General features: G+C 45.5%; 1 protein-coding gene across 7 annotated transcripts in view; it reads left to right on the plus strand.

Moving 5' to 3' along the window:
- Window positions 1–400: 400 nt before the first annotated feature.
- Window positions 401–27,252, plus strand: part of ANKRD44 (ankyrin repeat domain 44) — a 94,865-nt gene continuing 68,013 nt past the window's right edge. For 4 of the 7 annotated variants that reach the window (XR_014184327.1, XR_014184328.1, XM_082055639.1 and 1 more), the window contains exon 1: window positions 2,192–2,316. Coding sequence is in view for 4 of the 7 variants with exons in the window: in XM_082055639.1 (XP_081911765.1) it covers window positions 2,290–2,316 (27 nt within the window). In the remaining 3 variants the exon portion in view is untranslated. Of the gene's footprint in view, window positions 573–2,190; window positions 2,317–27,252 lie in introns of those variants that run through there. The other 3 variants (XM_082055640.1, XM_082055643.1, XM_082055641.1) reach the window with 2 other exon arrangements.

A 27,252-nucleotide genomic window follows, 5' to 3' on the forward strand; every position in this document is an offset into this window, starting at 1 on the left:
TTAATGCTGGCTCGCATCTAACCCAACTATTTACTCCAACCGTATCAGCAGATTTCCATTTGGACTGCAAACCATCAGCTTAGCTCCCTGATGGGAGATTGTTGGGGCTCCCAAAGAAGGCTCAAGGGTTTATACCAGATTCTTAAATCAGAAAGTGAGAGGAGCACGGAGCAAATCTGGTATGTATCTGGTATGTATCTACCAAGTTGAACTGCAAGGGAAAATGAACGCTAAGCCCTTGGAAATGGGTGGAAAATCACAGAGCAGACCTTACCTTAGAATGCTGAAAGTTCCGTCTGTTTTCCCTGTTCCCTTTTTTCTTGCTCTGAGCTGGGAACTAACTGCTGCTCATCTGTGTTTCCCCCGGAGCCTGGGAGCGTTCCTGTCAAAGCAGAACTTCTGGATGGGATCAGCGGGACACAGAAGAGGCAGCACAGAGCTGCCCGCCGCCCTTCTTGGCACCTGGTGTGACACAGAGCAAACCTGCTGGTGCAAGAGGGATGCTCCTAGGGATTCTGGCATGGGGAAGACACTAAAAAGAAAAACCGCCCGCCTTCATACATTCCTAACAGGTACTGGATCCTCTCTTGCTGTTTTTTTAATGGTCTTTAAAAGAATGATTTGGATTAACACATTTTTTCTGTTAAGACCACTTTAAAATAGATGGAGTCAAAATGTGTTGTAGCTTGTACATTGTTTTTAATCCCCATTTATAATGATGCCTCAGAAGCCTGAAACCAACATCTGTTTCCTTCTTGGATTGGTTTTCTTCTGTAGAAGACACTTCCTTTTTTTTTTTAACTACTTAAAGTTGTCCCGTTCTGTAATGAAATGGTGAAAAGTCATAAATCACAGTTATATCAGATGTGTTGTGGGACAGGGGAGCTTATTGCACCAGAGTGTAACTCGAGGGGAAATACCTGGTCTCTGTGTGCAACACGGAGGAGGGGAAAAAGGAATCTTCAATCCTTTGCTCTTCAGTTACGCGTCCTCGGAAAAAGTGTAACTCCTGTTGCTCTGCGTTGTGCCAGTGATTCTAATCAAATTATGTGCTCCAGGGGTTCAGCCTGTCAGCTCTGAGGGCTAAGAAAGAATTTACACCGTTGTGCTTCTTATTTTTTTTAAATTATCTTTTATTTTTCCCTCGCCCCGCTATGTGCTGGGCTGTGTGGTCTTGCTCTGGTGCTCAGGTCCCACTGGCAGCCACATGTGAGGGTGGAACTGAAGCTGAACAGGAGCACTGGATGATGCTCATTTTCCTCTGCAGCATGGGGCAGGGACTGTGTGGCGTGTTTGGTTGCTGCTTTAAAAAGAAGTGCAGCTACTCCTTGGAAAGTGAAGTAATACACTGAGTATGAAGAGACTTGGGCTTGCCAGGAGTTACCAGATTCTGCAGGGCAGCTGTTAAAACCCTATAATCCAAAAAGAGGTAAAAAGCCCCAAAAGGTGATGTTAGGTCTGACTTTTCCTCTAAGAGTTGTGCTTGTTTGATGCGTTTTAACAAACACTTTGTTCCTCTGCTTGTGTGTACACACATGGGAAAAAGGGAGAGGCAAAGGCCTCAGCTTCTCCCTTTACATGGGTTTGCAATGGCACGTTTGTAGAATCACAGAATAGTTTGGGTTGAAGGGACGTTCAAAGCCCACCCAGTGCCCCCCCGCCATGAGCAGGGACATCTTCACCAGCTCAGGTTGCTCAGAGCCCCGTCCAGCCTGGCCTGGGATGTTCACCTTGAACGTTCCGCGCTTTCCCTCAGCACGGTGGGAACCAGAGTGGGGCTGGAGCCCCCGGTCCTGGGGGGTGAAGCCGAATGGGGGTAGGGGCAACCTCCAGGCAGCCCCGTGAAGCGGGGCGGAGGTACCACGGGCTCCCCCTCAGGGAACCGCGGCCACTGGGCTTCCGGCTGCCTCCGCACAGCGCTCCGCGGCAGGTGCCCCCGGCGCCCCCCGGGCCCGCCGCCGCTCAGGGCCGCCCCTCAGGGCGGTCCCGGGCCGGTGCCGCCCCTCAGCGCGGCCACCGCTGCCCGGCGGGGCGGGGGCGCCGAGAGCCCCCGGGGCGGCCCTGCGCTCGGCTCCGCGCAGGCACCGCGCTCCGGCGGGAACAAAGGCGGCGGCCGCGGCCCGTGCGAGGCGGCCCCCCCGCCCTTGCTTCCTGGGCTGGGCCGGGTGAGGCCTCCGCGCCCCCGCCCCGCCCCGCCGGAGCGGAGCGGAGCCGCTGCCGCCGCAGCAGCGCCGGGCGCGCTCGCCGCCCGTGGCAGGAGCTGCATGTGCGCGGGAGGAGCGGCGGAGGATGGCGGTGCTCAAGCTCGCCGACCAGGTAGGCGCGGGGCGGCGGGCTCCCCTCGGCTCCAGCCGGCCCGGCTGTGCGGGAGGCCCGGCGGAGAACCGCGGCTGCGGAGACGCGAGCCCCTCTTCCCCGGGGGTGCGCCCTGTGCTACCGGCTGCCCAACGCGCTTCTGTCCCCCCCGGCGGACATTGTGTGTGGCGGCCGGGCCGGGCTGGCGCTGCTCGCCGGGCGGCAGCAGCAGCAGCCGGGGCCGCGGGCACCCGCCCGGCCCCGCCGCTCTCGCCCCGCGGGCTCCGGTGAGGCCCCGGCGGCTCCCGCCGGCCGGCTGGGGTGGAAGTGGATGTTGGCTCGTTTCGAAAGGCCTCTGCTTGTCCTCGGGGTTTCTCCCTCGTTTCGTTGCCGTGCCGTACGGATAAATTGTTTTTCCTGTCGCCTTTTTACTTAGGAAGTGCCTATTCGGTTTCGCTGTTGTTCGCAGGCTATGAGGAGAAACCACAGCGTTAAACCCTTAAATCGTGTTAAATTTAGCAATGGGCAGACAGCTGTAGTCAGTATTAAACTATTTCTTATCTCTGGTAGTTAGAAGCATTTTAAAATAATAGTAAATTGATATTATGGCTCCCACATCCTGATTTATCCACATAACTCTAGCAACTGTTACACACTTTGCGTACTTTAATCTGCTATTTTTAATGTAACGTGGCCTGCCTGTGATGTGCAGCGTGGGTGTCCTGCAAGCCTCAGACCTTCCCCTTGGGTTCGGAAGGGCTCTTCAGCCAGCCCCTCCAGTACCCCTCACTTAGAGCTCACAAGCCTCGCTCGCAGTCTATTTATGCTTTTCTAAGAAAATCTTCCACATGTACAAAGCCACCACATAACACATTGGAAAGAGTTTTGAAAGGAAAAAAAGGATAAAGCTGCTTCTGAAGTAAACATGGTACTGTGTGACCGAGCACGGTCCATCAGGTGTTTTCTGATGTAACAGAAGGCACTATTTGTGGGCTGTAACCTGACATGTCCCGCGAACAGCCTCATCTTTACATGTGGTGCTTATGGCTGGCGAAGAAAATGTTTCACACCATGAGGCTTCGCGGTCCTGTGGTGCACAGACTGAGTCTCATAAATAAGGAGGTTCTGGTAGGATCTGTATATTAAAACTACGTATGTTACAGGACACCACAATTGTACCATTCCAGTGCTTGTCACGTTTAATGAAGACCTTGAGTTTACCGCCTTCAGAGTTTTAAAACCTTTGCTGCGATCTTGCAGTGAGGATTTTGCTTCAGCAGCAGCAGAAGTCAAAACAGATTTAAGTCAAGTGGATCGTGTCTTGACGAAGTCTGTATTGCTATAAGAAAATGACAGGCTGCTGTCTTGGTGTTCTCCCTTCTCTTCTGAGAACCCTCAGAGCTGAGGGACGAGGCTTCATCTGCTCGGGGGATGCTCAAAATATCAGGGGACGCTCAAAATATTGGGGGGTGCTCGTGGTGGTTCCTGGTCGGGCTGTGGCCTGGGACAGGATATGACAGGCTGATGGTTTTTCTTTGTGGGTATGCATCTCCTGTCATTTACAAAGAGATATGTTGGTCAACCTGTACTTGTCCTACTGGATCTCTTCTGATTTTCTTCAGTTTCTTCACCAGTTCTTTTACTTCTGAAAGGCTGGAGGAGGGGGAGGAGATGTCCAAAGCTGGCTGTGGTGCTTCCTCTTAAACCGGGTGCAGAAGTTTACGTGTTTCTGCACGTTTGGAGCCTTTCCTGTGTGCATCAGGCCAAGCTGTACTTCTCAACTACATCAGGTTTGAAGAGCGCTGTCACCAGGCTGTCCCACCGTTAACTCAAAGAGACGCGGTAGCAGCAGCCCCACGTGTTTATAGACAGACCCAGGCAAAATAGCGGTGAAGCAGGGACCAAGAGTGACGTACCTGGGACGATTTGCATTCCTGTGACAACTCCTGCCCGTGCTCAGACTCGCTGAGGCTGCAGGACCAGGCTCCTTCTGGTTTTCTTCCCGCTCCTGAGGATCGAGGCCATTGTGGCAGCGATAACTTGCAGCAATTCAGGAAACCTCACTATGATTTTTGTAGCACGAGCTTTCCTCCGGATCCACGGCTTTCTTGACCAGCGAGGAGAACTTCATGGAGAAGACTCAGAACACCCACACTGAGGGTTTAAACACGTGTTTCTCTAAGCAACCTGCTTCCTCACCTCCGTTCTTGCCTTCTCTTCCCAGCTGCATCTAACAGCACGCGGAGCATTCGGACACGAGAAACTAATTGCGCTGTTTCTCACACAGGCTTGGAAGACAGGCAGACTTTTGCTGTTGCTTCTTTTTCTGCGAAAATAAGAGCTATCCCGAAAATAAGCCCTAGCATGATTTTTCAGGATTTTTGAGAATGCTCAAAATATAAGCCCTACTCCAAAAATAAGCCCTAGTTACAGTTCATTTTAAAAGTCAATTCAAATAGTGTCCAGGCGGCTACACATGTAAAAAAGTAAGCCTGTTTTGGAGCAAAAATTGTGTAAGACGCTGTCTTATTTTCAAGGAAACAGAGTAGCTGAAAGGTTCTAAGGTATCGCTCTGCATAATCCTGCAAAGAGGTTGTTGGTACTTCTGGCTGCACTCGCTGCTTAGGCAGGAGGGCTTAGTTTAAGAGTTTAGCATTAGTGTAGGTTACTTGAATTTGCTTGCAGTGCTGCTAATTGCAAGCTCGTCAGTCAGGCCATGAGCAGCCCTTCAATCAGTTAACCACAGGAAGTGTGTTCTGCCATCGTTCGTTTCGGCATTAATTTCTTCCAGGCCTTCCTTTCTTCAGTAACCCCCGCTCGCCATCTTCGACTGACTAAACGTTAAGCTCAAAACAACCTAAGATAATTAATAAAACTCAAATTAAATGCCTGGGGTTGTAATCTTTGTCTATCACAGTGTGTCTGTGCGGTTGTAAATATTCTGTTGTTCTAAATATTTCACTTGTCGTGTACAAATATTGCAAAACTCAATCTTAAAACTTTTATCCATTTTTTAACCATCTCCACGGTGAATGTTGAGAATGCTCCCGTTGAGAGGGTAAAACGTTTCTCTACGTAAACTTCTGTGAGTTATCTTTTGGAATACCTAAGTTTCCGCAGCGTCTCCATCTCGCTTCCAGACACAGGCTCCGTGTAGCCTTGACCCAGGGCACCTCGGGGCCAAAATTTACCATGATTTCAGGTCCTGTGTGTGCCCAAAACAACAGAATTATTTGTAGGCTGCCCCTACAAACATGCATATGCATGCAGGAGTGTAGTGAAGCCCAGATAGATGGTTAGTGTGTGCACTTAGGCTGCTATTAGCTGCAAAACCTCATCCTGTTTGCTGGTATCCTGCCTGTTGTCCTTGATTGCGGAGAGTGTGACTAGAACTGAAAGGACCATTTCTCTCCTTCCCTCTCTTTCCCAAATGTTTTCCTGCGTTTGACAGTTCTCCACTGACCATCGGGATCCTTTTTATTATGGACACAGAGAAGCAGCATTAAACAGATGTTTAAATAATTTTAAACAAATGTCAAAGATCGTGAAACGTGGCTGGACTTGGCATCTGAATACACTTAAAACCAAAATGAATACAACAGTAACAAATGATCTCCTGACAAAGCTGATTAAATTTCCAAATGTGAAATGAGTCTTATTTCAGAATCATTCGATTGACAAGGCTGTCTTTCTGTGTATCCTTTTCCTCTGACAAGTAAAAGCACCTGTGAAGATGCCCCTGAATCTGCTGTGTAAAATAAGAGTAACAACCTGTGCCCCGTGGCCACAGCCAGCCTGAACATTCATTTTGCGTCGCGTGGGATCCCATGATTTCTCCCCTCCTAGATAATGCTGAGGAATATATTAATTTGCAGGCTGTTTTTGAAAGGGCCCACAGCAAAGAAGAGATAATCCGTTTGAGTATGAGATGCTCAGGTAGCCACAAAACAGAGGTAACTATGGGGAAGAAAGGAGGAGGAATATACCCACAGGAGTGTTTCTGTTTTGTGAAAGGAAAATGTGGTTGGGCTAAAATAACTCCACCGTGGCAGCCGTTTGCTTTCTAGAGCCGTGATGTTTCTGGGCATGCCATATATACTGCTCTGTGCATTTCAGAATTAAATAAAATCAATGCAAATCTGGGATGTACCAGCGTTCCTGCCCCTGTTCAGACCTGCCGGAGCGATGGTCGCTGTTGGCTGGTATAGACGGCACCTGAGCTCTGGCACAAGAGCATCATTTTGGTTAGAAAAGACAGTCCAGCCATTAACCCTGCTCGGTCCACCTCTAAACCACGTCCACATGTGGCTTTTAAATGCCTCCAGGAATGATCCTGTTTGGAAGGGACAGCTCTGAGTTGCCAAAGACAGCAAGATAAAGCCTCAAAAAGGCAGCTGCTTGCTTTTTTCGGTCGTGGCTTCCGCAACACTTATCACTTTCTGATCATTTTTGCAGCTCGTTTCAAGGTGCACAAGCAGCACTTCAACCAGAAGTAGTTCTGGAGTGGTGTAACATGCTCAAACCTATCACAGATATTTCCTTTAAGCAGAGAAATCCTCCCGAAGTTTGCTGGTTGGTAATACTGCAAGGAGCAATAGGACAAGGGGGCATGGGCTTTGACTCTGCCAGGGGAAATTTAGGCTGGAGATTAGGAAGCAATTCTGTGCAGAGAGAGTGGTCAGGCATTGGAATGGCTGCCCAGGGAGGTGCTGGACTCACCGGCCCTGGAGGTTTGTAAACTGAGATTGGACATGGTACTTAGTGCCGTGATCTGGTCAATGGACTGGAGTTGGACCAAGGGTTGGACTGGATGATCTCTGAGGTCTTTTCCAACCCAGTCGATTCTGTGAAGGGTTTTGCAGTGGTCGCACGTGGGTGCCTGGGCTGTTTTGAGCGGTGTGTGCCTGTCACGTTATTAAGATGTTGGTTTTCTCGAATTGCTGGTGGCATCCGGCAAAGCCGACGCTCCTGTGCCCACTCGGGGCGTGGTATTTCATTTTATCCCTGCATGACAAGTGCCTCATGACCTCTTCCCGCTCATCTCTTAAATGAAGATGTGGTTGTCATGGCTACGTTTAGCAGAGAGATAAATGTTCCAGCTTGGGCGCTTGTGTAATGACAAGGTGGGTATTTTTATCTGGTTCCTTGCTCGAGGGTGGGCAGATCATTTCTGTGACCCAGGAATAAAAGCTCCCCAGCTGGAGCGAGCCGAGTTCTCCCGGGCACGGTTTCGAGCGGTGCTGCCGGTCACGCGCCACTTTTGGGGCCAAATCCCTGAAAAACAGCTAAGAAAACTTAGAAGGGTTGTTTCTAGAGGTCTGGCTGTAGCTGATGCTGTTTGCTCATTGCCAGAGGGGCAGAGACTCTGGGATGTGGTCCCATCAGCTGAGCTCTGATTGTTGCTTTTTAGCTGACTCTGAAAATTAACAGGCTTTTCTGTATTTTATTGGTATTTATTTTCTTCAGAAGTGCATATCTGACGTTTGTCGCTTTTTTGTCAGCCGCAAAGCTTGGGCTGGAAAGTTCCCACAGCTGCTGCCTGCGGCTTCAGTTTTGTTTTAATTGCTCCTCTAGAAACGTGTAGCAACACGCTGCTGGAGCCCTTGGGCTGGTGATGGGTGGGAATCAAAGCATTGCAAAATTACCTTTAAAGGGGGGAAATTATTTGGCAGTTTTATCCAAGGCTTTGAGGTCATCTTTGGAGTTTGCAAGCAGCTGGTCAACAAATTACAGCATTTAGCTGCGGCGAGGTAATTGTGACATTCCGAAAAAGTACGTGCTTTTTGGTGGCAGACGTTTGCATGTGTTTTGCTTCTGAGGGAAGAAAACGTCCTTCCTGGCCGCAGATGCACAGCCAAAAATTAAGGCTGTTTAATACGTTCCTGCCATGCAGCGCTGAGCCTTCTAGCCTAACGCAGGCTTGTCTGCTTGTTGCTTGCACCCCGTGTCACGAGCTGGTTTTACGCACAAACACGCGTTTTTGCGCTGGAATGATTTGTAATGGCTTGTTTTCTTGTTTTACAAAGAGTACTTGGGGAGAATGTCCTCACAAAGCCCCCGCTTGCTCCTCGCAGCTGCGTCCTTAGGAGGAAGTCAGCAAAATCCTAAGGGTTGACTTCTTACCGTGATCTTAACAGATGTACCTGGCGGCCCCTACTCACTGAGCTAAGGCTTGAGGGGTTTTGGCATCAAGGAGCTGATTTCTTATGAAAAATCATTGTTCTGTTGAATTATGGATGTATAGGGTTGCTCCAATGGCCACATGTTGGTATCCTTAATGATGCAGAAAGTCTGCAAATACTCAATGAATAATTTGCTATCTAAGTGTTACCGTGTCTATTCTTGCATATTGTTGGATCTCATTATGTGACCTGTTTTTTTCCCCGTCTTGCAGCCTTTTTAATTTTATAGACTTGTTGCTTGATCCGATGTTGTCTGTCCATGTAAAAGCTTTTAGCAAAACAGTTGTTTGGTACCTACTGAGTTGTAAACCTCTAACTGATGTCTTTGTAAATGAGGGATTACCACCAGCAGAGAGCATGTGGCTCGAAGAAATTTAATAGTACAAATGTAAAAATCCAGTGTTGCTGTCTGCAATATGTGAACTGAAGAGTTCATATATTGCACTGTGAGATGCGCAAGCTTCACATTCTAAATACGATCAAATAATTTCTGGGAAAGGAAACTAGTGTGAACATTACAGGCTTTTATATGCGTTTTGTCATTAATAATGCAGGGAGCTCCATCCAGATGGAGAGCATAACCCGTTTTATCACAGTGTCACTTTAACACAATAGCCTCCTTGCCTTTCCAAGGTGAAAGATTGCCTCTGAAATCCCATCCTCGCGCTAAGTTTTGCTTTTGGCTGCACTGAATCTAAACCGACCTTGCAGGAATATGGGGAAGCTGCTTTGTATGTATAGTAACGCGTTTCTGAGTTTCTGTGTATAAAGTTAATTTTTTCCACGCATTTACTAGACAAAGGTGGGCAACGTGTCCTTTTCATTAGTATTTTCATTCTCCCTTTCCTATATATATATATATTTAATAAAGGTGATGGGTTTTGCCTGTGAGTTTTGTTAGTTTTGTGTGCGATAGGGCAGCATGACAAACCATGGCTGTGCCGTGGGCTCCGTGGGCCACCAGATTGGGGCTGGTGCCAGCAGGGAACTTGGGATTTTTGAAGCTAAAAGCCCGCAGCATTATCTGGTAAAACACTGATTTGCTCAGTGTGGTCTTTAGTTGTTTAACATGCCAAGGGCACAAAATGCGAGAACAAAGGCCTGAAATACCCCATATTGTCTTTGTGCTTCCAGCTGCTTTAATATGCCTGCCAACGTGACGCGTGGCATTTATCTCCAATTTAAAATCAAGAGAGGGACTTATTTAGTTATTGACTCCAGGAACGTTTCCAAAAGGCTCTACCAACCCAGCAAAAGCCGTGGGCCAGATCCTGATTTGTTTGAGGAGCGTGCTGGGGTCCCGCTACATCCCGCTCAGCGTCAATCCAGCCCCGTATGAAGAAGTTTCTTTCTTTTAACGCAAGCAAGCCCTGATGCTTTAGGCATACGTGCAGTCCCACGTCTCTGTTAGGAGATGCACCCTTGCTTCTGGTGGGCTTTTCTGCAGACGGAGCATGTGGCTTAGATCCCCTTGGCTGGAGGTAAAGCTGAGGTTTTAAGAAGCTGCCGAGGTGGCTTTGGAGGTGGGAGGGAGGGAGGAATGGGAAGAACTGCCCTGCGGAGCCGGGGACGCGAGGAAGAGGAGGCAGAGGAGGAGGATGCATGTCGGAGGTGGTCGTCAGCCCAGTTTGCAGTGGGAGAACTGGGTTGCAAAGCGGCCCTGTGACAAAGATCAGGCTGAGGAGGGAGTGGGTGACAGAGCCAGAGCCAAATCCTGATTTACTTCTCTGCTCTGCCTCCTGTTTCTGACTCTGTTTACTGTGTGGGCTGGTGCCAATCTTAAGATGCTGCAAGATGAGAAATGAACGGCAGCACGCAGCTCCGCAGCAATGAGTTCGGTGAACATACAGTTTATTTCGATATTTGTTCTATAAAGCGTAGAATCGGCATGGGTGCTGCTTAAGAGAAAGTGCTGCGTTAGGAAATGGTTTCTAGGTCACCTGGTAGATGGAGGTTGATTCAGGCTGATGTCTTTGGTCACTAATCCTGTGTCACAGGCTTTGTCTGTGCTGCTTGTTTGGACTAAATGTCCTCATAATCCACAACGGTGTGACTCTTGGCCTCGGAGCACGCACACGAAGCTGAGTGGGATCAGAGAAATGGAGATAACCTCTCAAATATGACAATGTGCTGTCAGTGAATCAGATGGTATGTTCACACAAGGTCCGTTTCATCTCAGGCTGAAGCTGAGCAGTCTTCTCTCTAGGTTTTGCTTTATTACATGTAAGTATTTATAGGTCGATAATCTAGTTTCTAATCAGAAGAGGATGCTCCTTTTGGAGGCATTTTCATGAAGACTGGCCAACGTGCACACAGCTTTCCCAGCCATCAGGGGCTGCATTTAGGATCTCCTGGTTCCTGTTCCTGCGTAGTTTTTTGCATATCCTTAATGGTATATTTTAGGAGTGCTTCCTGCCCGGCAAGGCAGGTGTGTGATTCACGGGAGAGCCGCCTGGAAAAGGAGACACAAGTGGTAGGAAACCACAGAGAACTCCAGACAACGGTCTGAAAACCCTTCTGTGACTCCTCATAGACGACTGTCCAGACACATGGTCTCCAGCACTTTGAAACGGGTCTTTAAAGACCCTCAGACCTTCAGACAGTTGGCTGGAGAATTTTTCAGTTGCCTCTGTTGTAAGGACAAGAATTAAAAGTATTATCTGGCCCTGTCACATTATTGAAACGCTGAGAGCCTGCTGGATTGAATTGTGCTGCTGCTTGCTGGGATATTGGGGTATCAAAAGTGCGTGTGGATGCAGTCCTGGGAATAACAGAGCGATCGTTTCATTCCTGACACTGCTTCTCTTTTGGTTGCTTTCAAGCAGTAGGCTTGGAGAGAAAAGAGCCCAGATTTTGGTGTGTTTTTAACAGACCGTTCAGCCGATATGTTAATTAAACCTTGAAAGGTGCGGTAATAGTTTGAAGCCACGGCATCGGGGATCCGACCCGTGGGGATCTGCTTCGTTACGCTGCCAGCCCCTGCCCCAAAAACAGGCGAACCCTGGGTTTCCAAATCCCACAAGGGACGAAGGAGTTCAAGTGTCTTTCTGATCCTTGTTGCTGCCCTGAGGTGAAGTTGGATCCTTCGCTGTGAGCTGAGCTCAGTGCTGCTTGGAAATTTACTGAAACAGCTACTCCAAAATCATAATTCTGAAGAAATGTTCTGGTGTGGGCGCTTATGTTCTTGCTAAAGAATGTCTTTTGCTAGTCTGTCTTCATGCACCATGGAAGTAGAATAACTGCTGAGTAATTATTTTGAGAATAGCTCGTTTGGGGAATGCCCGAGCACAGAAAAGCCCCACTACAAAGAACAAAGACTCTCCCCAACCCACCCCAGTTCAAAAGAGGAGGTTCTTCCCAAGGTATTAAAATAGTTCTGTTCATTCACGGCTGTTTAGAAAAGAACATACCAGTGGTAAGTTTTATGGTGCACGACTTAAAATATTTCATATTAATTAACAAACAAGTACCGATTAATTTTACATTATTATGTTTAAAGAGCAGACTGCAAGGAATGGTATTTAGCTGTGGCCGTTTGGCAATTATGACCTTGTATATAATAACAGACTCAATAAATTCTTGTTGTGAGAGGGCACCATTAATCAGCACAGAGTTAATTAACTGTGCTGCATACAGAGGAAGCACCAGCACAGAACTGTCTGGATCTCTGTGGTGCTACGGGCTGGAAATGTTTGATTTGTCTGACACCTGGCTCGGTCCCACAGGATTTTCCCTCCAGACTGGTACCGTTTTCTTGGTTCATTTTATTGTTGGCTTTTTAATGTCAAGGAGGGATTTCTAGCCTGGGATTGTACATTTAAAATCACCTGGTTTACCTGCTTTTTGATGCCCTACGTATCTGCGGTCACTGTAGGAAGAATTCAGCACTTCCTTAGAGCTGTGCTTATTATTAATTTTCTCCTCATTTGTGGCTCATCATTTTGTGCATTTCCAAAGAGACTTCCCTCCGTTCTTTTTGGCCTTATAAACAGCCCATATTTTTTTTCTCTTTAAACAAAGTGGAAGTGATTTTATGAAAGGTGTGAGTTGAAGACAAGGATAAAGATGTGTTGCGTGATGTGGAAGGTGTGCCAATGATGGATGCAGTCAGAAAAGGCTGAAGAATTAAAGTTTAAAATAGCCACAGCAACGTGAAGTTGCGTACAGATTATTTTTGAGCATGTGAAGGATGGGGAAAATATAAGACTAGAGACAGGCGAGTCGTATGGCTTTTTGTAAAAGGGTGGAAGTGCGGAGCCAGGGAATTGGTCAATTTAATGCCAACATTGTGCAGGATACAAAGCAAATTGTTGGACGGCAGATTTATAGGCATCTAGAGGACGTTAAAGTAATTAAAAAAAGAAAACAACCAAAAAAAGCGCCTGGAAACAAATGTTAAACCTACCGAAGGCCTGTAGCCTTGCAAAGATTCAGAGAGGTGGGAAGACGTGGTATTTCAGGTTTTGAAACTGCAGTGCTATTTGTTATGGCTGACTCATGTTTTGAAAGCTGTAATACCATAGGCTGCCTCCTGGTCCCCCAAGTCTCAGCAGCATTTGTTCTTCCCTGTGTTTAGTGGCATCCAGCCTTTTCGATAGTATAAGAGAAGGGGGATTGTGATGTTGAAAAGTCATCAAATGCCTTGTTCCCAGCAGTGTCTGGCATGGCAGAGGTCGGGATTTCTGAGAAGTGAGGTCTCTGCTGTGAATTTTTCTACTACATTCAGGGAAATGGGACTTTTTGGTGCTTATTTAGAAACTTGCGTTCACGACAGCAGCAGGAACAACCCCGGGGAGGCCCTGCGCTCCTGCGAACCGCCCCGGCCACACAGCAAGAATAAAGAACAGCAAGCACTGGGCTTGTTCCTCATACCCTGCTCCCCCGAAAATAAGCCCTACCCCAAAAATAAGCCCTAGCATGACTTTGAGGATGCTCAAAATATAATCCCTACTCCAAAAATAAGCCCTAGTTACAGTTCATTTTTAAAGTAAATTCAAATAGTGTCCAGGCGGCTATACATAATCCCTACTCCAAAAATAAGCCCTAGTTACAGTTCCTTTTAAAAATCAATTCAAATAGTGTCCAGGTGGCTCTACCTGTAAAAAAGCAAGCACATTTTGGAGCAAAAATTGTTTAAGACCCTATGTTATTTTCAGGGAAAAAGGGTCCGAGTGTGATGAGATAAGGCAATATTTGGCTGTTTTTAAATTGGAAAGCTGCTAAAAGAACCTGCTGGCTCTTGGCCACTGGTTTTCCGTCACTTTCCTTTGCAGACCCTTGCACGGGTGCTCTTGGGTTTGTGCGGCGACACAACTTGCTCTGCTGAAGCTGCAGCAAACTTGGCGATACACGAAGAAAGACGCTTTTGGCACGAATAGAAATGACAGGATTTTGTTGCCAAGGCAAGCGATTCCAGTTTCGGCATGCAAAGGGGGAAAAAATATCTCATTGTCTGGTTTAATGAAAGCTGTACAACTGCAGGAAGAGAAATGTACTCCAAAGTATCCTTTTAAATACGTAAGGAATTTAACAGCCTATGAATCTACCTAGCATTATAAGGTGGCTTGTAGACACTGACTGCTATTCAGAAGCATTTTTAATCCTTAAATGGTGCACCATAGTTGCTTTCTTGCATGCCAGTACAAATATTTCCAGCATGTTACAAGACAGATGAATGAATGGAGGGGAGAGAGATAAAGTGGCGTTTTCCAAGTAGAAGTTTTATTTTTAATAGGTCTAGAAGAGCTGTCTGTTCAGGCCCCTTTGGCTGTATTGGTACGGCTGAATGGAAATTTTCACGTTAGGAGGGTGACATGGGTCTGTTAGTATCAGAACTCTTCCTTGAGAAAGGGTGTTTTGCTCAATGGGTTGTCAGGTGTAGAAGCTAACGTAACATTTGTTAATGTCCTGGTTTTGTTAAAAAACAAGTTTCTCTTTTAGTGAATTTGCGTGTCAGCTAAAGCTTCATATCAGCTGCATTTTCCTGGAGAACCAGATACATGTTTTGGTAAACATAGCAATGGAATGTGAAGTTATTGATAAGCATGGATGGACATCTCGTGAGAGGGGCAACGAGAAACTGGTGACCAAGGAGCTGACCAACTGAGTATAACATCCCATTCACGTGATACTTTATATAAAAGTGGGAGATCACGAGGATCTCGTCCCTTTTTGCCTTTTGCCTTCTTCGTCCCTTCTACTTATGGCCGACATTAGGAGAGGTTCTTGCTAGTTGTCCCTGCGAACTGAGGCCAGTGACAGACTGAATCCAGCTCCGGTTGGCTGCAGAGTCCAGTCCAGGGCTTCGGGTGCCGGCTCTGCAGTTGCTGGGACTTTCAAGATTGGTTTTGTGTATTTTGTATTATTTTCTCTATTCTTATTAGTAGCATTAGTAAAACATTTTTAATTTTTCCAACTCTCTTCTCTCTGTCCTTCTGTCCCTCCCGATCACCTGTCCTAAGTGGGAAGGGGGGAGAGGGAGGGGCTAAAGGGGGAAGGAGGGAGAGGAGGTTAACAATACATGTGCCAGGGTTTTATTGTCGCCCCGCAATCTAAACCATCGACAGTTAAATATGCAGAATTTTGAAGACTTTATTCTTCTGGCTGCCACTGGAAAAAAAACAACAGAATTTCTGCCACTTGTATGGATTTTAATGGTTAGATAGATTTGGCTTCTTTTTACATTTGTAATAAATGCCAGCTGAAAGGAATAGCGATTTAAGAGAGTTAAGAGCTGATAACGACACACAGCAGATCTGAGAGTACGTTGAGCTGTTTCTCACAGTTGCAGAACATACACTTAATTGCTCGAGAGGCCTTCAAGGTGAAACGAATTAAATCAAATCATGAAAACAGACAAGTTAGATGGGGAGGGTAAGAGCAGGGACGGCGATTTCCACATGCCTGAAATACCTGGGACAGGTTGCTTTGTGGTTTGTGAAGCCTGTGTGATAAACGGGAGCTCCCTGTGGCTGATGCCAGTTCTTGCTTTGAAGTCCATGTTCTCAAACCATGCGGTAAACATTATTCTTCCCCTAGCAGGTTGGCTGGGGCTCCAGGCTCTGTTTAATGCATTCTTGAAAGCGTTTTGAGCTCATTGAGCTCTTTTTCATTCCAGTCAATTCCTAATGGAACCACCACAGGTGCTCGTTCCAAAGAGCCGGAGCACTTGGTGGGGATGGGAGTGGAGAACAGGAATGCCACTGTGTTTCCATTGGGAAGGAGCAATACGGACATCATGCTTATAGCTTTTCCTTTTCCGCTACTGGATGGCTTAGGTGAACCCTGTGTTCAAAAAAACAACGATGCTGCTTTTTTCCTTTCTTACTGTTCTCTTCCAGAGCTTGTGAAAGTCAATATATACGGCTTGCAGCTGTTGGCTGGCTGTTGCCAACTCGCATCTTTCATAAAAAGTTAACACCTTCTTTCCCACCTCATCCCGGCTCCAAACGGTTATTAAATTCAGCGTGTTGATCCCCTGTGACATTTCTCTCCTTGTTATCAGACAATAGCTGAGACCCTTTGGCTGCCTCCACTTTTCCCCTCCTCAGCTTTGTCTTGCTTCTTTTTAAGCCACCCAGAGTCTGTCTCCGAAATTGTCTTATAATTATTTTCATCTGTTCGCTCCCTTTGAATTTTTCTCCTGCTTTATTCTTGTCTCCTGAAGTTATTTCACGCCCCGTGTTCTGCCAGCTGTGGTTTTTGCTTGGCTTGCGGGGTTTGTGTAATAGAGAAGAGGGCCCTGCCGACCACGCCACTCGTGATTTTACACCGAAGCACCTTGCAAACGTTGAGCCTTCCAGTTGGTTTCCCCCGTTTCCTAGTTAAAACCATTCAGCCAAAAATTCCTCTCTTAAAGTCATTCCCTGTCGTAGGGCTGTAAAATACTGTGCCTCATTTTTCTGTGTTGCGTCTGGTTTTGAGCTCTCTGGTGCTAAAGCACGCGTGTGAAGCACTGCTATGGTATTAGGAGGCATCTGCTTTTGTAACTCTAGTTTGGTTTGTAAAAATGTTGATTTTTCATCAAAAAGAATTTCTTCTGCTGTGTGGCTCCATGTAGCTTCATGCTTAATACAGCAATAAAACCATATCCTGTGTCTAAAGGGTAAGAAGTGTTATGGAATGTTCAGGAGTGAGTTCAATATACAGATATAAATTAAAAATTCAATCCCTGAATATCGTAATTAAAAAGATAAGGAGTAAAATAGTGGTAGGCCTATGGGTTTGATTATGTCATGGCAGAATGTTCTGTGAACGATGCATAAAGGACCTGGATTCTGCAGTTCCTGCTGCTGGGCCAAGCACTGGCTGCTGAAGGACCATCTGGACTGGAGTGATGCTCCATCATAGCCAAGGAAGGGAAGTTTGTTATACTAAAATAAGAAAAGCGTGCTGTAACCTTGTAACCTAGCCTTATGATGTCTTCTTAAAAAAAATGAATCAAAGACAAAAAGGCAGCAAAAAAAAACCCCACCCAAAAACCCAGCCTGTAGCCACTTTTTTGTGAAGGCTCAGCAGATGGAGGATGTGGTGGCACATCAGTGTTACACCCAGTAACACGTTGGTTTCTCTCCTCCATACTTGTGCTGCTTGAGCAAGGTACTTTACAGCCGTGTAATTTCACCTATCTGATTTACTCCTGATGCCTGTCTTCCCTTGCCTTTAAATCACTATTATTTCCTTTGTGAAAAGGGCTGACGGTATTTTAGTTTGCGCAGCATCTCTTGCAACCTTGGGGCGCTTTGAAGGTAAAACATAAGCTTGATCGTGAACCTAAGAGCCAGATTTTGGCCATCAGAGACCATCAGAGGCTCACTTATCTGGAGGAACAAAGTCTGAGGAATGTGGATTTTTCTGCAAGGCGTTCATTCCTGCTTCACCCCCCAAGGTGAGGATGGTGTGGCAGGACAAAGAGGCGCTTGGAGCGTTGGCTGTGGCTTGTGGGGCCCTCTGTGTCACACTATAAACTCCCTGCAAGCGCGTTGTTACTCTACAATATGTTTACACAGTACGTGCAGGTTCGGGCTAGCAGCAGAAATGCATTTATCTTCTCCTGGCAGACACAGCAACCTGGTAGCACTAACATAAAATATAGTTGTTCGCTTGTAGGATAAACAGAAATCTCTTCTCTGATTGTTAACCAATTTCTTTGAATGTCGCTTTTTACAGTTAACCTCTCATAAAATGCCCTAACAAAACCTTTCCGGGATTTCCCGCCCCAGCACGGTCTTCTGGGTTTACATTAGTGGTCTATCACAATAATGGTAAATATTATTGCCATTCAGGATACCTTTGAGAAGTGCAGACACCAAAGCTTGGCTCCACCAGAATTTACAGGCATGTTGGCATTATGGTGAGCAGGACCAGCATTTCCCCATGGATGCCGGATGCTCTGGTTTGCATTTCTCCGTGCCCATCGGCATGAAGCTCCTCAGGCTAAAGTATTAATCCAGGGGAGTAACTGGGGCCAAGGCAGTAGGAATTCCCAGATTGTATTTAGAATTTTGGAAGATCATCCTTAATTTCTAATTTTTTGTCCTTAATTTAGGCACGGAATTTTTGACATTCGTTATTGCAAGTGACTGTTCAGCCCCGGAGCCTGCATGCTAACAGCACAGACAGATCTGGCTTTTAATTTAGCACTCATAATTTGCTTATGTTAATGAAGCCTGGTGGAGGAAGCACCGCGATGCTGGCAGCCAGCCATGTGGGGCACCTCGGAGGGGCTGGAGAAGGTTTGACAAAGGGTGGGCTTTGGGATTTCACCCCCTGGAGAAGACCAGGGTGCCCTTTGCGGCACTAAATCTTTTGCTTAGTGGGTAATACTGAAAACAGAGATGAGTTGGGTAGGAAATAGAGCCGCGGTGACACATAAAACATCAGTTTGCTCATCAGCGGGCTCTTCATGGCGTGTGCTTCTCAAGTGCTTCAGTCGCAGTGGTCATGCTTGGCTTCCACCCCTTCCCAAGCCACAGGTGTTTCCACCACGGTGCCACGGCTGTGATCAAGGTGTCCTCCATCCCTGTGCCAAGCGTCTCCTGCTGTGCCATACACCAGCTTTATTCCTTGCCAGAAGGAGAAAATAAAGTCTGAACTCAGTCTTTTGCTTGTGGTTGTCTCTGTCTCTCTTGTGGGTGCTGGAGCAGCCTGCAAGTGGAGCTGGTTTGGGGATGTTGATGGAGGGAGTGGAACGGAAAATCATGGGAGTGTATCGGATGGCATGGGCTCAGGAATTCTGTCCCACATGGGTGGCTTTGAATTGATGAGCTTTGCTGCGCTCATCATCCTCCTGCGGACTTGATGGGCCTTGCGATGGGCACTTGGGAGCCCAGGGAAGGGTGCTATTTTGGTAAATGGTATGTGTGTAAAATATACTCCTTTTTTTTTTTTTTTGTCTAATCTTTTGTAGGGATGGATGTGCTGTTAGTTTCTGAATAATTACTTTGGATTTTCTTCATACACCATTACTTGCTTTATGTCCTTAACCTCTTCGATGGTCTTTTCAACTGTTACACAGTTATCTTTTTGCACCCCACCGTAATAATTTATATCCTTTTAAAATCCCTGTGAATAACTTTATTTCATTACCAGCATATTTGGTAGTTGTCACAGACAAATGCCAGTCATTCCTGGCCTTCTTCTTAAAGGAGACAGGATGGACCTGACATATACTGTCCTTTCCCTTCTGTACACCTGGTTAAAAACTATGAAATGTTGTTTTTTTATGTGATAAGCTTCAGTTTAATTTGTTGTTAATGACTGAGTTGAGGGATCTCTTTTCCTCCCAATGAGGCTTGTACCTTCAAGAATCTGCTCCAGTTATTTGAGGGTGAAATTATTTATGTCTTGACATTATAAAAAAGGGGAGTACATGATTTGTTTGCCAAGGAGTTATTTCTTAACCATATTATTTTAGACACTGAAGAGTGGTTTACTGATTTTTCTGCATGTCTTGTTGTTCCTGATATCAACTGCAAGTTTAAATGAATCTCTGCTGTCTTGGATTACATGTAAACCCTCAGTTTGCTGCAGTTAATGGCAACAACATTCTGTAATCGCAGGATTCTGCGTTGTGACAGACAATTTTATATGTGTAGTTTTTTTCCGCTGTAATTTCTCGTGCCCTGGGATCAGTGTTCTGTGAAATCTGATCTATCTGACTATTCCTGGTGTAGCAGCATTACCTAATTTTCTGTGACAAACTTTGGTAACGCAATACGCTGGAGGTTTTTGGTTACCTTTGTTCAGCTGGAAGTGACCTTAATGATAAGTTAACTTGACACGCTGTGTGGCATTCGGGCCTAGGTATACAAATAAACTCGCTTGATGAAGTGAAAGCCGCCTGTTTTTCTAGATGGACAGGTACTGACTTACTCAGTTCTGGTAGATCGAGAGAAGAGGGATTAAGATTAAGGTTTGAGGAAACAGACTGAATCACAAAATGGGTCCGTGATCACCATCCTTCCACCTTCCTGTTCCTTTTTGATCTTGTGCCCGTGTGGCAGGTTGTGAGATAAAACCTGTTGTTCTTCTTACTATTTGATATGATACTTCACCCCTGCGCTTCTGTCCATCCCTGTCTGCCTGGTCTGGTTTGGGCCAAACAAAACCACAACTGGTACAAGCGGGTGATCTTCATTTTTGTGTGATGACTCAGAAAGGAGACGAGAGATGGTGAGTCAGGATGTGGAAAGGTGGAGGTCTGCTGCCCAAAAGCTTAGCCAGGGTCTGCTGCAGGCATCAAAGCTGCTTATTTGGTTTTATGTTGCTGTTGTGGCTGGAAGCTCTGCTAGTTTCTGTTTTGAAGTATGAGCAAGAAGCCTGTAGGTAACCCAGAAGCCTCAAAGAGATGGTCTTGTTTTGCTCCACTTCCTAATACATATATATATATTTTTTTCCTTTTCTCAACCTTGTGTTAAAGAGACTTTTTGGGTTACTGGAGGGGTAAGGCAGAGGAGCAGGATGGACCTGCTGTAGGTAGCAGATGCAAACAGGGCGGCTGATGCTGAAGAAGATGCTGGAGTGCCCTGTGCTGCAGAGGGAGCTGCTCTCCCTGCCCCTGCCGCTCGCCTCGCTCCTAATTACAACCGGAGGTGTCTCGGTGGAGGAAGTTGTTTGTAACCCCGTGTCAGTGCCGTCTGGTTGTTACTCATCCAGGCTGGTGCTGGAGATCCAGCGTTGCAGGGAGCTCAGGAAGCCCTGGGGTCAAGTGCCCTGGAAAGCGGGCAGCCGGCCAAACCAGGTGGCTTTACATTCCTGTCGCCTCTTTTCACAGGGAGATGGTTATTAAGGTTACCGCAGACAAAATAGCACCTTACTCTCCTGTATTCTTACATTAGTCATCCCAACCTCTTAAATTTTTATACGTGCGTGAGCAAGATTTGACTTGTCGCTGAAGTTCAGCAGGTGCATAGATGTCAAAAGCGCCGTGTCTTCTGTAATTTATCTGATCTAGTGATTTGGCATTTACCAATAGCCCTATATTTGCATGACACAAAAGAGGAATTAGTTATGCTGCTATGCTTGTTTTAATAATAATTTGAAGCAATGCCCTTGAGTTTGTGGGGATGTACACTGGGAGAAGTTGAGTTTCAGAGGCCTCGCGGAGCGCCTGGCTTCTGCAGTGGCTTCCTCAGAAGTAAAAACCCTTGTTGGAGATTTATGGAAATGCAGTGGATTTTGCTAGTGTTTGGACTTCCCCACATCAGCCTGAGGAATACTGGGCAGGGAGCTTTCATATCCTTAATAAGACACATAAAGCCTGAGTCTGGTTTTAGGCGGGGTCAGCCCTAAGGCCTGGTCTGGGGCTCTTGCCCTGGGATCAGCCAGGGAAGGGGGTTCTGGTGCAGAACTGGCTGCTCCTCCCTGCCAGGTAAACAGCAGCCCCAGCTGGTTTGTCCGGCGTGGTCGTGGTGTGTTGTGCCAGTGATACAGCGAAACTCTAATGTACAATTTCCCCTTGAATACTTTATATACTGTACACTACCATCCTTGCTCTGTTGTGATGCAACAGCCATGTAGAATGATGGGATCCCTAAATCCACTACTGATGTTACAGTAGAGCAAAATCAAACTGTTATTTGAGGTACTTGTTGTAAAACAGAACTACGTTTACACTGAAAAATCTGATTTTATTTTACAGTAAGGTATTTATTAGGAAGAGTTGACTGCAGCTGTCTTTTCCAGGGGAGTTTAAGTCTCAGAAGGGTATGATACTCAGCTCAAACATATCTCACTTATTGATGGGTGAAATTTGGATACTGAACAGCTCTTGTTGTAATAGATCCTCTAACAATGGCCTGTGTGTGGTTAATGTAGCAGTTTGCTTGTTTTTAGGTTCAGTTACCTTTGTCTATCACTTAAGACATGCCAGCATTTATAGCTGGTGTTACACCTCAGACTGTCCCTTTAGTTGTCTGTCCCCCTTTTGTGTGACACAAAGGCCCAGAAGAGACTTGATAGAAGAAACCCCCAAGAAACTGCCCCTGCTCCCCCTGCCAATATAAGAAGCATCTGATGGAAAAACCGCAAGGATGCTGAAAGAACACAGATGGTGGATGATCTCCCCATCCACAAAGGATTCCTCATAGGCTCCAGTTGTTTGAGTTGGATTAAGGCCTGAAATCCAACTTTGTAGATCTTTTTCAAAAGACGTTTGTGGTTTCTATGTGTGTGTATGTAGAATGTATGCGTGTATAAAATATTGCATATGTTGCTTACAAAGTTTTGACTTCTAGATACAGCAGATTTCTTTGCCTGAGGAAGCGCAGCGAAAGGTGTAATTACTAGATATTTTCAAAACCGTCTGCCCCTGTCCGTGTTGAAAGAGAAGATGAATCGCCCGTCCCAGCAGAAAGTTCGAGGGTAAATTCTGCTTGGCATAATTTCTTAGAAGCTTGTGACCGATTGTGTGTGGGCAGAGACACGGACACGGAAAGTGTGTCAGGGGGACCGGCTGGGACGTGGCAGCTGCAGCGATGCCCCATGCGCTGCTGGGTGAGTTGTCCCTCTCTTTGGAAAGGGTTTCCCCTCTGAGGATGACGTTGGGGAGGAAGGAGGGTCATGCCGTGCATGTGAAAGGTTAACAGACTTGCCGAGGGACAGATACATCGTTGTTTCTTTGCTGTTCGAATTCAATTGACAATGGACCCCAAGCAACATTCAGTAGCCTTGGGTAGTTTCAAATGCCTTCAGTGTTGTTGGCTAAAGCTGAAATGAATAATAATATTTTAAAAACCCCAAACCAAACCACAACATAGTAAATAAACCCGCTCCAAATTTTGCAGTTAAATCTTCCTACTGATGATTACCTGATATTATCATTCTTGAGGCTTTGTTGTTCCTTACTGCTTTGATACTATTTGACTTCCGTATCCTAAGTTGAGATGCTGCTCTCCTACGCCAGCCTTACAGCTATTTGGCATGAATACATGCAAATGACACACAAGTTCTGCCTATTCTTGTTTAAATGCAGCTTCATTAATGCTGTCGTTGTTGTGAGTCTGGTATTACAGGGCTTATGTGAGCATCTATTAATCTTTTAAAAAATATTGATCCTTTTTCAGCTACAAAAGGCCTGATTTCTAGAATAAGAGTTGACTTCTTTACGCATGTTTGCTTTCCTATAACTGTGGAAAACTCAGGCCTTTCATTTGGGACTTTGAGGGTGTTTTCCATCCGTGTCGTAAACTCGGTGCTTGTTTCAAAGCGTACATGCAGTTTGTAGGCTTGTATATAGAACTTTTTGCTAACAATAATAATAATAATAATCTTGACACATTATTTGTTGTTAGATTGAAACTGGTATTTTTGCTCAATCACTTTGCAACACAACAAAAAGCTGGTTTAAGGGTTTGTTTTGAAAGTGCTGCTGGGATGTCAAGCTCACGTGTGTGTTGGGTGGGGGAAGGACCAAAGCGCAAATCCAAGCACATTCATCTGCAAAGGCTACAAAGCCACATTTTCTTAAAATACGTTTTTCTAGGTTTAACTTAAAACAGTGATTAATGCTTATTATTTAACACAGGAATTCAAGGACTTATAAACCTTAGACTAGTTGTTTTTTTCCTCAGATTTTATATTGAAAAACGTGAAACAGAGGTTCGTTATATGAAGAGTTCATAGACGACTTTGGGATTTGCTTTAAAGAAAATGAGTCTTTTTCCTTGACAGCTCCATGCTGTTAAATAGCATCTCCATGTAGGCTGTGACAGCATCAAAGATTGCTTTGGTTTTGCCTCCTTCGTGACCTCCAAAGCGAAGAAGCAGAAGAACATTAACCTTTTCATATGTACACGTTTGAAATCATAAACTTAAAAATCCATGAATGTGCTTCTGGAAAAACCTCTTCCCAGCTGGGTTGCTATAGCCCAGCTCATTTCACTGTTATCTTTAAGGACTGAAAAACACTCTTGCTCTTTACCGTGTGTTTTTTGGCTAGTTGCCGTTTCTGGCTACATATAGTCAAGTTAAGCATAGCTTAATTTAATACTTATATGCTTGGTTTTGGTAGCAGAGACCTGCAGACATTGGTTTGGTATTCCAGCTCTGCTGAGGTTATTTGTGAACATTTCTTTTGTATGTACTGGTTATTGCCTACAGAGCTGCAAGCTACCCTGGCATTACTCAATACAATTGAATAGCAGCTCATTTTTTTCTTCATGTGTATAAACTGAAAGAGAGACGGAGATTGAAATTGTTCTACGATTTCAGTTTCTGAATGAAAACAGAGCAAAGATCTGTGAGAAAGTGGTGTAGTGGTAGTGCTTGCTTATTAAAAATTGGTTTAGCAAGCTTTTAGGAAAAGGTTACTTTGGCTGTAACATAATCTATATCATCAAAATACTGTTTCCAGAATAGTGGGTGTTAAAGTTCTTTTAAAAATCTACTTCATCTGGCAATATGAAGGTTAGTTTTTCACTTGTCTGAAGTGGGTTAGAAATCTAGACATCAAATGGTGGCCTCTGTAAAGTAAATTGCCTTTCTTTTCTTGTTTTAGTCTCTTGATGAATGGGGCAGTGTCTCTCATCCTTAAGCATTTTATGGTGAGCTAAACCTTGAGTCACATCATGTGTTTATTCTGGGCCTCCCTAAAGGTGTGAGGTTTTTTAATAGGGCACCTACCAGTGTGAAAAATGATTTGGGAAACGACTTTGTACCTGTTCCTGGTCCACGTCTGTGGCTGGGACTGAAAGTAAGTGCTTATGATGTGTGGGAATAGTTGCTAAAGGCTCTTCTGATGCCTGAAGAAAGCTCTGATCCAAACTTCAAGCTGGGCTCACCTGTAAGGATTTAGGAGCTGACTTTTCCTCCAAGTTGATTGCGTTCATGCAGGTTCTGGATGTGAAATATAATGTGACCGTTACTCTTGTCATTTGACACACACAAACCACGATCTTCCTTTTCTCACATCCTAGTATAGCATCATTATTTTTTTTTTTAAGGGGTGGGACTACCTAACACATAGTTTGTAATGGAAATTCTCATCCTCCTCTTGCCACTCCTTAGATGATTTGTCGCCTCCTTCCTTAGCCCAAGATGCTTTGAAGAAGTTCATATTTTGAAGCAAACATAATTGCAAGTAAATGCCACTATATTGCAGCACATCCTTCCTTTGATGCCAGCCAAGCTGTGCTGGCAGGAAGCAACATTAAAACCTTCAGAAAAACGCGACCTGTTGCTTGAATTCTTACCTGACCCTAACAGATTGCTCTGCCCTGTGTTTGTCCGCCTTTTCACAAAAGATTTCTGGTGTCCTCTAGTTCTTCCCTCTCATCACCTCAGAATCTACAAGAAGTTGTCTTGTATTTCAACAAGAATTTTTGTTGTATTTTTAGTATATTTGGAAGGAAATACATGAAACGGCCGTCCAACAAGACTCTATATCAATGATTTTGTTTTTCTTTTGGAATAGTATCTTAATTAGTTGTTCCTGCACTAAAGTCTGTGTAAACATAGAGATTTGCTGAGTTTTTCATATTACTTTGTAGAAATCAATAGAAGAAAGCTCTGATCCTTCCCCCTTCCCCCCTCCCCCTTCCTCCTCGTTTCTTCTTCTTCTCCTCCTCGTTTCTTCTTCTCCTTCCTCCTCGTTTCTTCTTCTCCTTCCTCCTCGTTTCTTCTTCTCCTTCCTCCTCGTTTCTTCTTCTCCTTCCTCCTCGTTTCTTCTTCTTCCTCCTCGTTTCTTCTTCTCTTCTCTTTTTTCTCATATGGACAGTTTGTTATATCACCAAGGGAGCCCTTCCTCATGAATTGGGCAGTTATTGTGCCAGCCGCCGTTCAGCCCCACACCAGCGCGAGCGCTTCCCGCAGCAGGACACGCTCCGTGCTCCCCGGCGAGGAGCACACAGTTGTAAGGCAGGCAGGTCGCTGCAGGCTGCTTGTAGACAACCCTGTGGCTGTGGGGTCCTCACCTCTCCCTGCCTGCAAAATGGGGCAAAACCCTCCAACCTTGGGTGCTCGTACAGGCCATACCGAACGCCGTCTCCGCTTCCCTTCTCCCCATCCGTTGTTTATGCTGAGCCTTAGATAAGATGAGTATGTTTTGTTTTTCCTGTAGATAGTAATAACAGCCTGTCTTTACTAATACTGGATTAGTTTATTCTTTCAGGAAGACATGGGAAGAAAAAAAAAAAGTGGGTTTTGTAAAGTATGTGTGATAGAAGAGGTTTGAGGGCAAGGACACAGGAGGCTGAACTCTGGATGGGGATGCAAAAGTGCCCTTGGAGAACCTCCCTGCCCCAGCCACATCAGCCATGGCAAGATCTGCTCAATGTCAGCATCTTCCCTTCACGAAACACTATCTTGCTGCTCAGTGGCACAAAGCAGTTGTCACATTGCTGGTAACTGTGATGAATAACAGAAAGGTAGGAGTTGCATATGGGTTGATGGGTTTCCATCACCGATCTGGTCAATCTTTGGCCTCCTGTCACCTTTCTTTTCAAAAGATGTGTTGTCCCTTCCTTATGCCTGTTCAGTTATTTGTTGATATGGAAAACTGATCTACTTTCTCTGCTAATGGTAGAGGTCTGGATTCAGTTTCAGGTCTAAAAGTGGGAAGCTCCATTGATATCTCGTTGGCCAAAGCTAATGAGGCAAAAGCTTTCTTATTCACACTGTGTTTATGGGAATGTTCACATCAGTCTGTCACTCTGGATATTCTTGGATATTTGTAGGAATGCAGGTGGGTGGATTCATGGATCAATGTCTGAAAGTCATTAGAAATCTTCACACTCATCATGTGTTAATTGGACTGTAAGCTGGGACAGAGGCCTCTTCTCTTTTTCTTGCTCTACGCTGAAACATGGTGGCTGTAAAGTAATTGGGAAGCATGTGCAGAATGGGAACTCCCCGGAGGGTATTCACATTTTTCTATGTTCATTCTGCTGTTGCAGGGGGGTGTGCGGTTTGTTCTTTTTTGTTGTTGTTGTTTTTCTTTCCTTTCCCCCAATTCATTCACTACCTTTAGGTAAGTCAGTCTTGTAGATCTGATTTTGTCAGCAGAGACTATGTAAGTGGACTCTTTGCTGTTGACGTGATTCCTATCTGCAATGTGTCTTTGTTACCATACAGCTTTGCTGTGGTGTGGACTTCTAATGCTGTGAGGACATATCAGTCCCATTCTGCCCCAAACTGTGTCCATGATGTTTGAAAGCAAGACCAGAATTTCTTGGGGCCTGCTTTATCTCTTGTTCTATCTCATGCCTTTTTTTTGGGAATATTTGTATATATTTTGGCTGTCTAATCCCGTGAAATGTGCTGTCATTTAGCTGCAACC

This window comes from Streptopelia decaocto (assembly GCF_964273445.1).
Source record: "Streptopelia decaocto genome assembly, chromosome: 6".
NCBI classification, from domain to species: Eukaryota; Metazoa; Chordata; class Aves; order Columbiformes; family Columbidae; genus Streptopelia; species Streptopelia decaocto.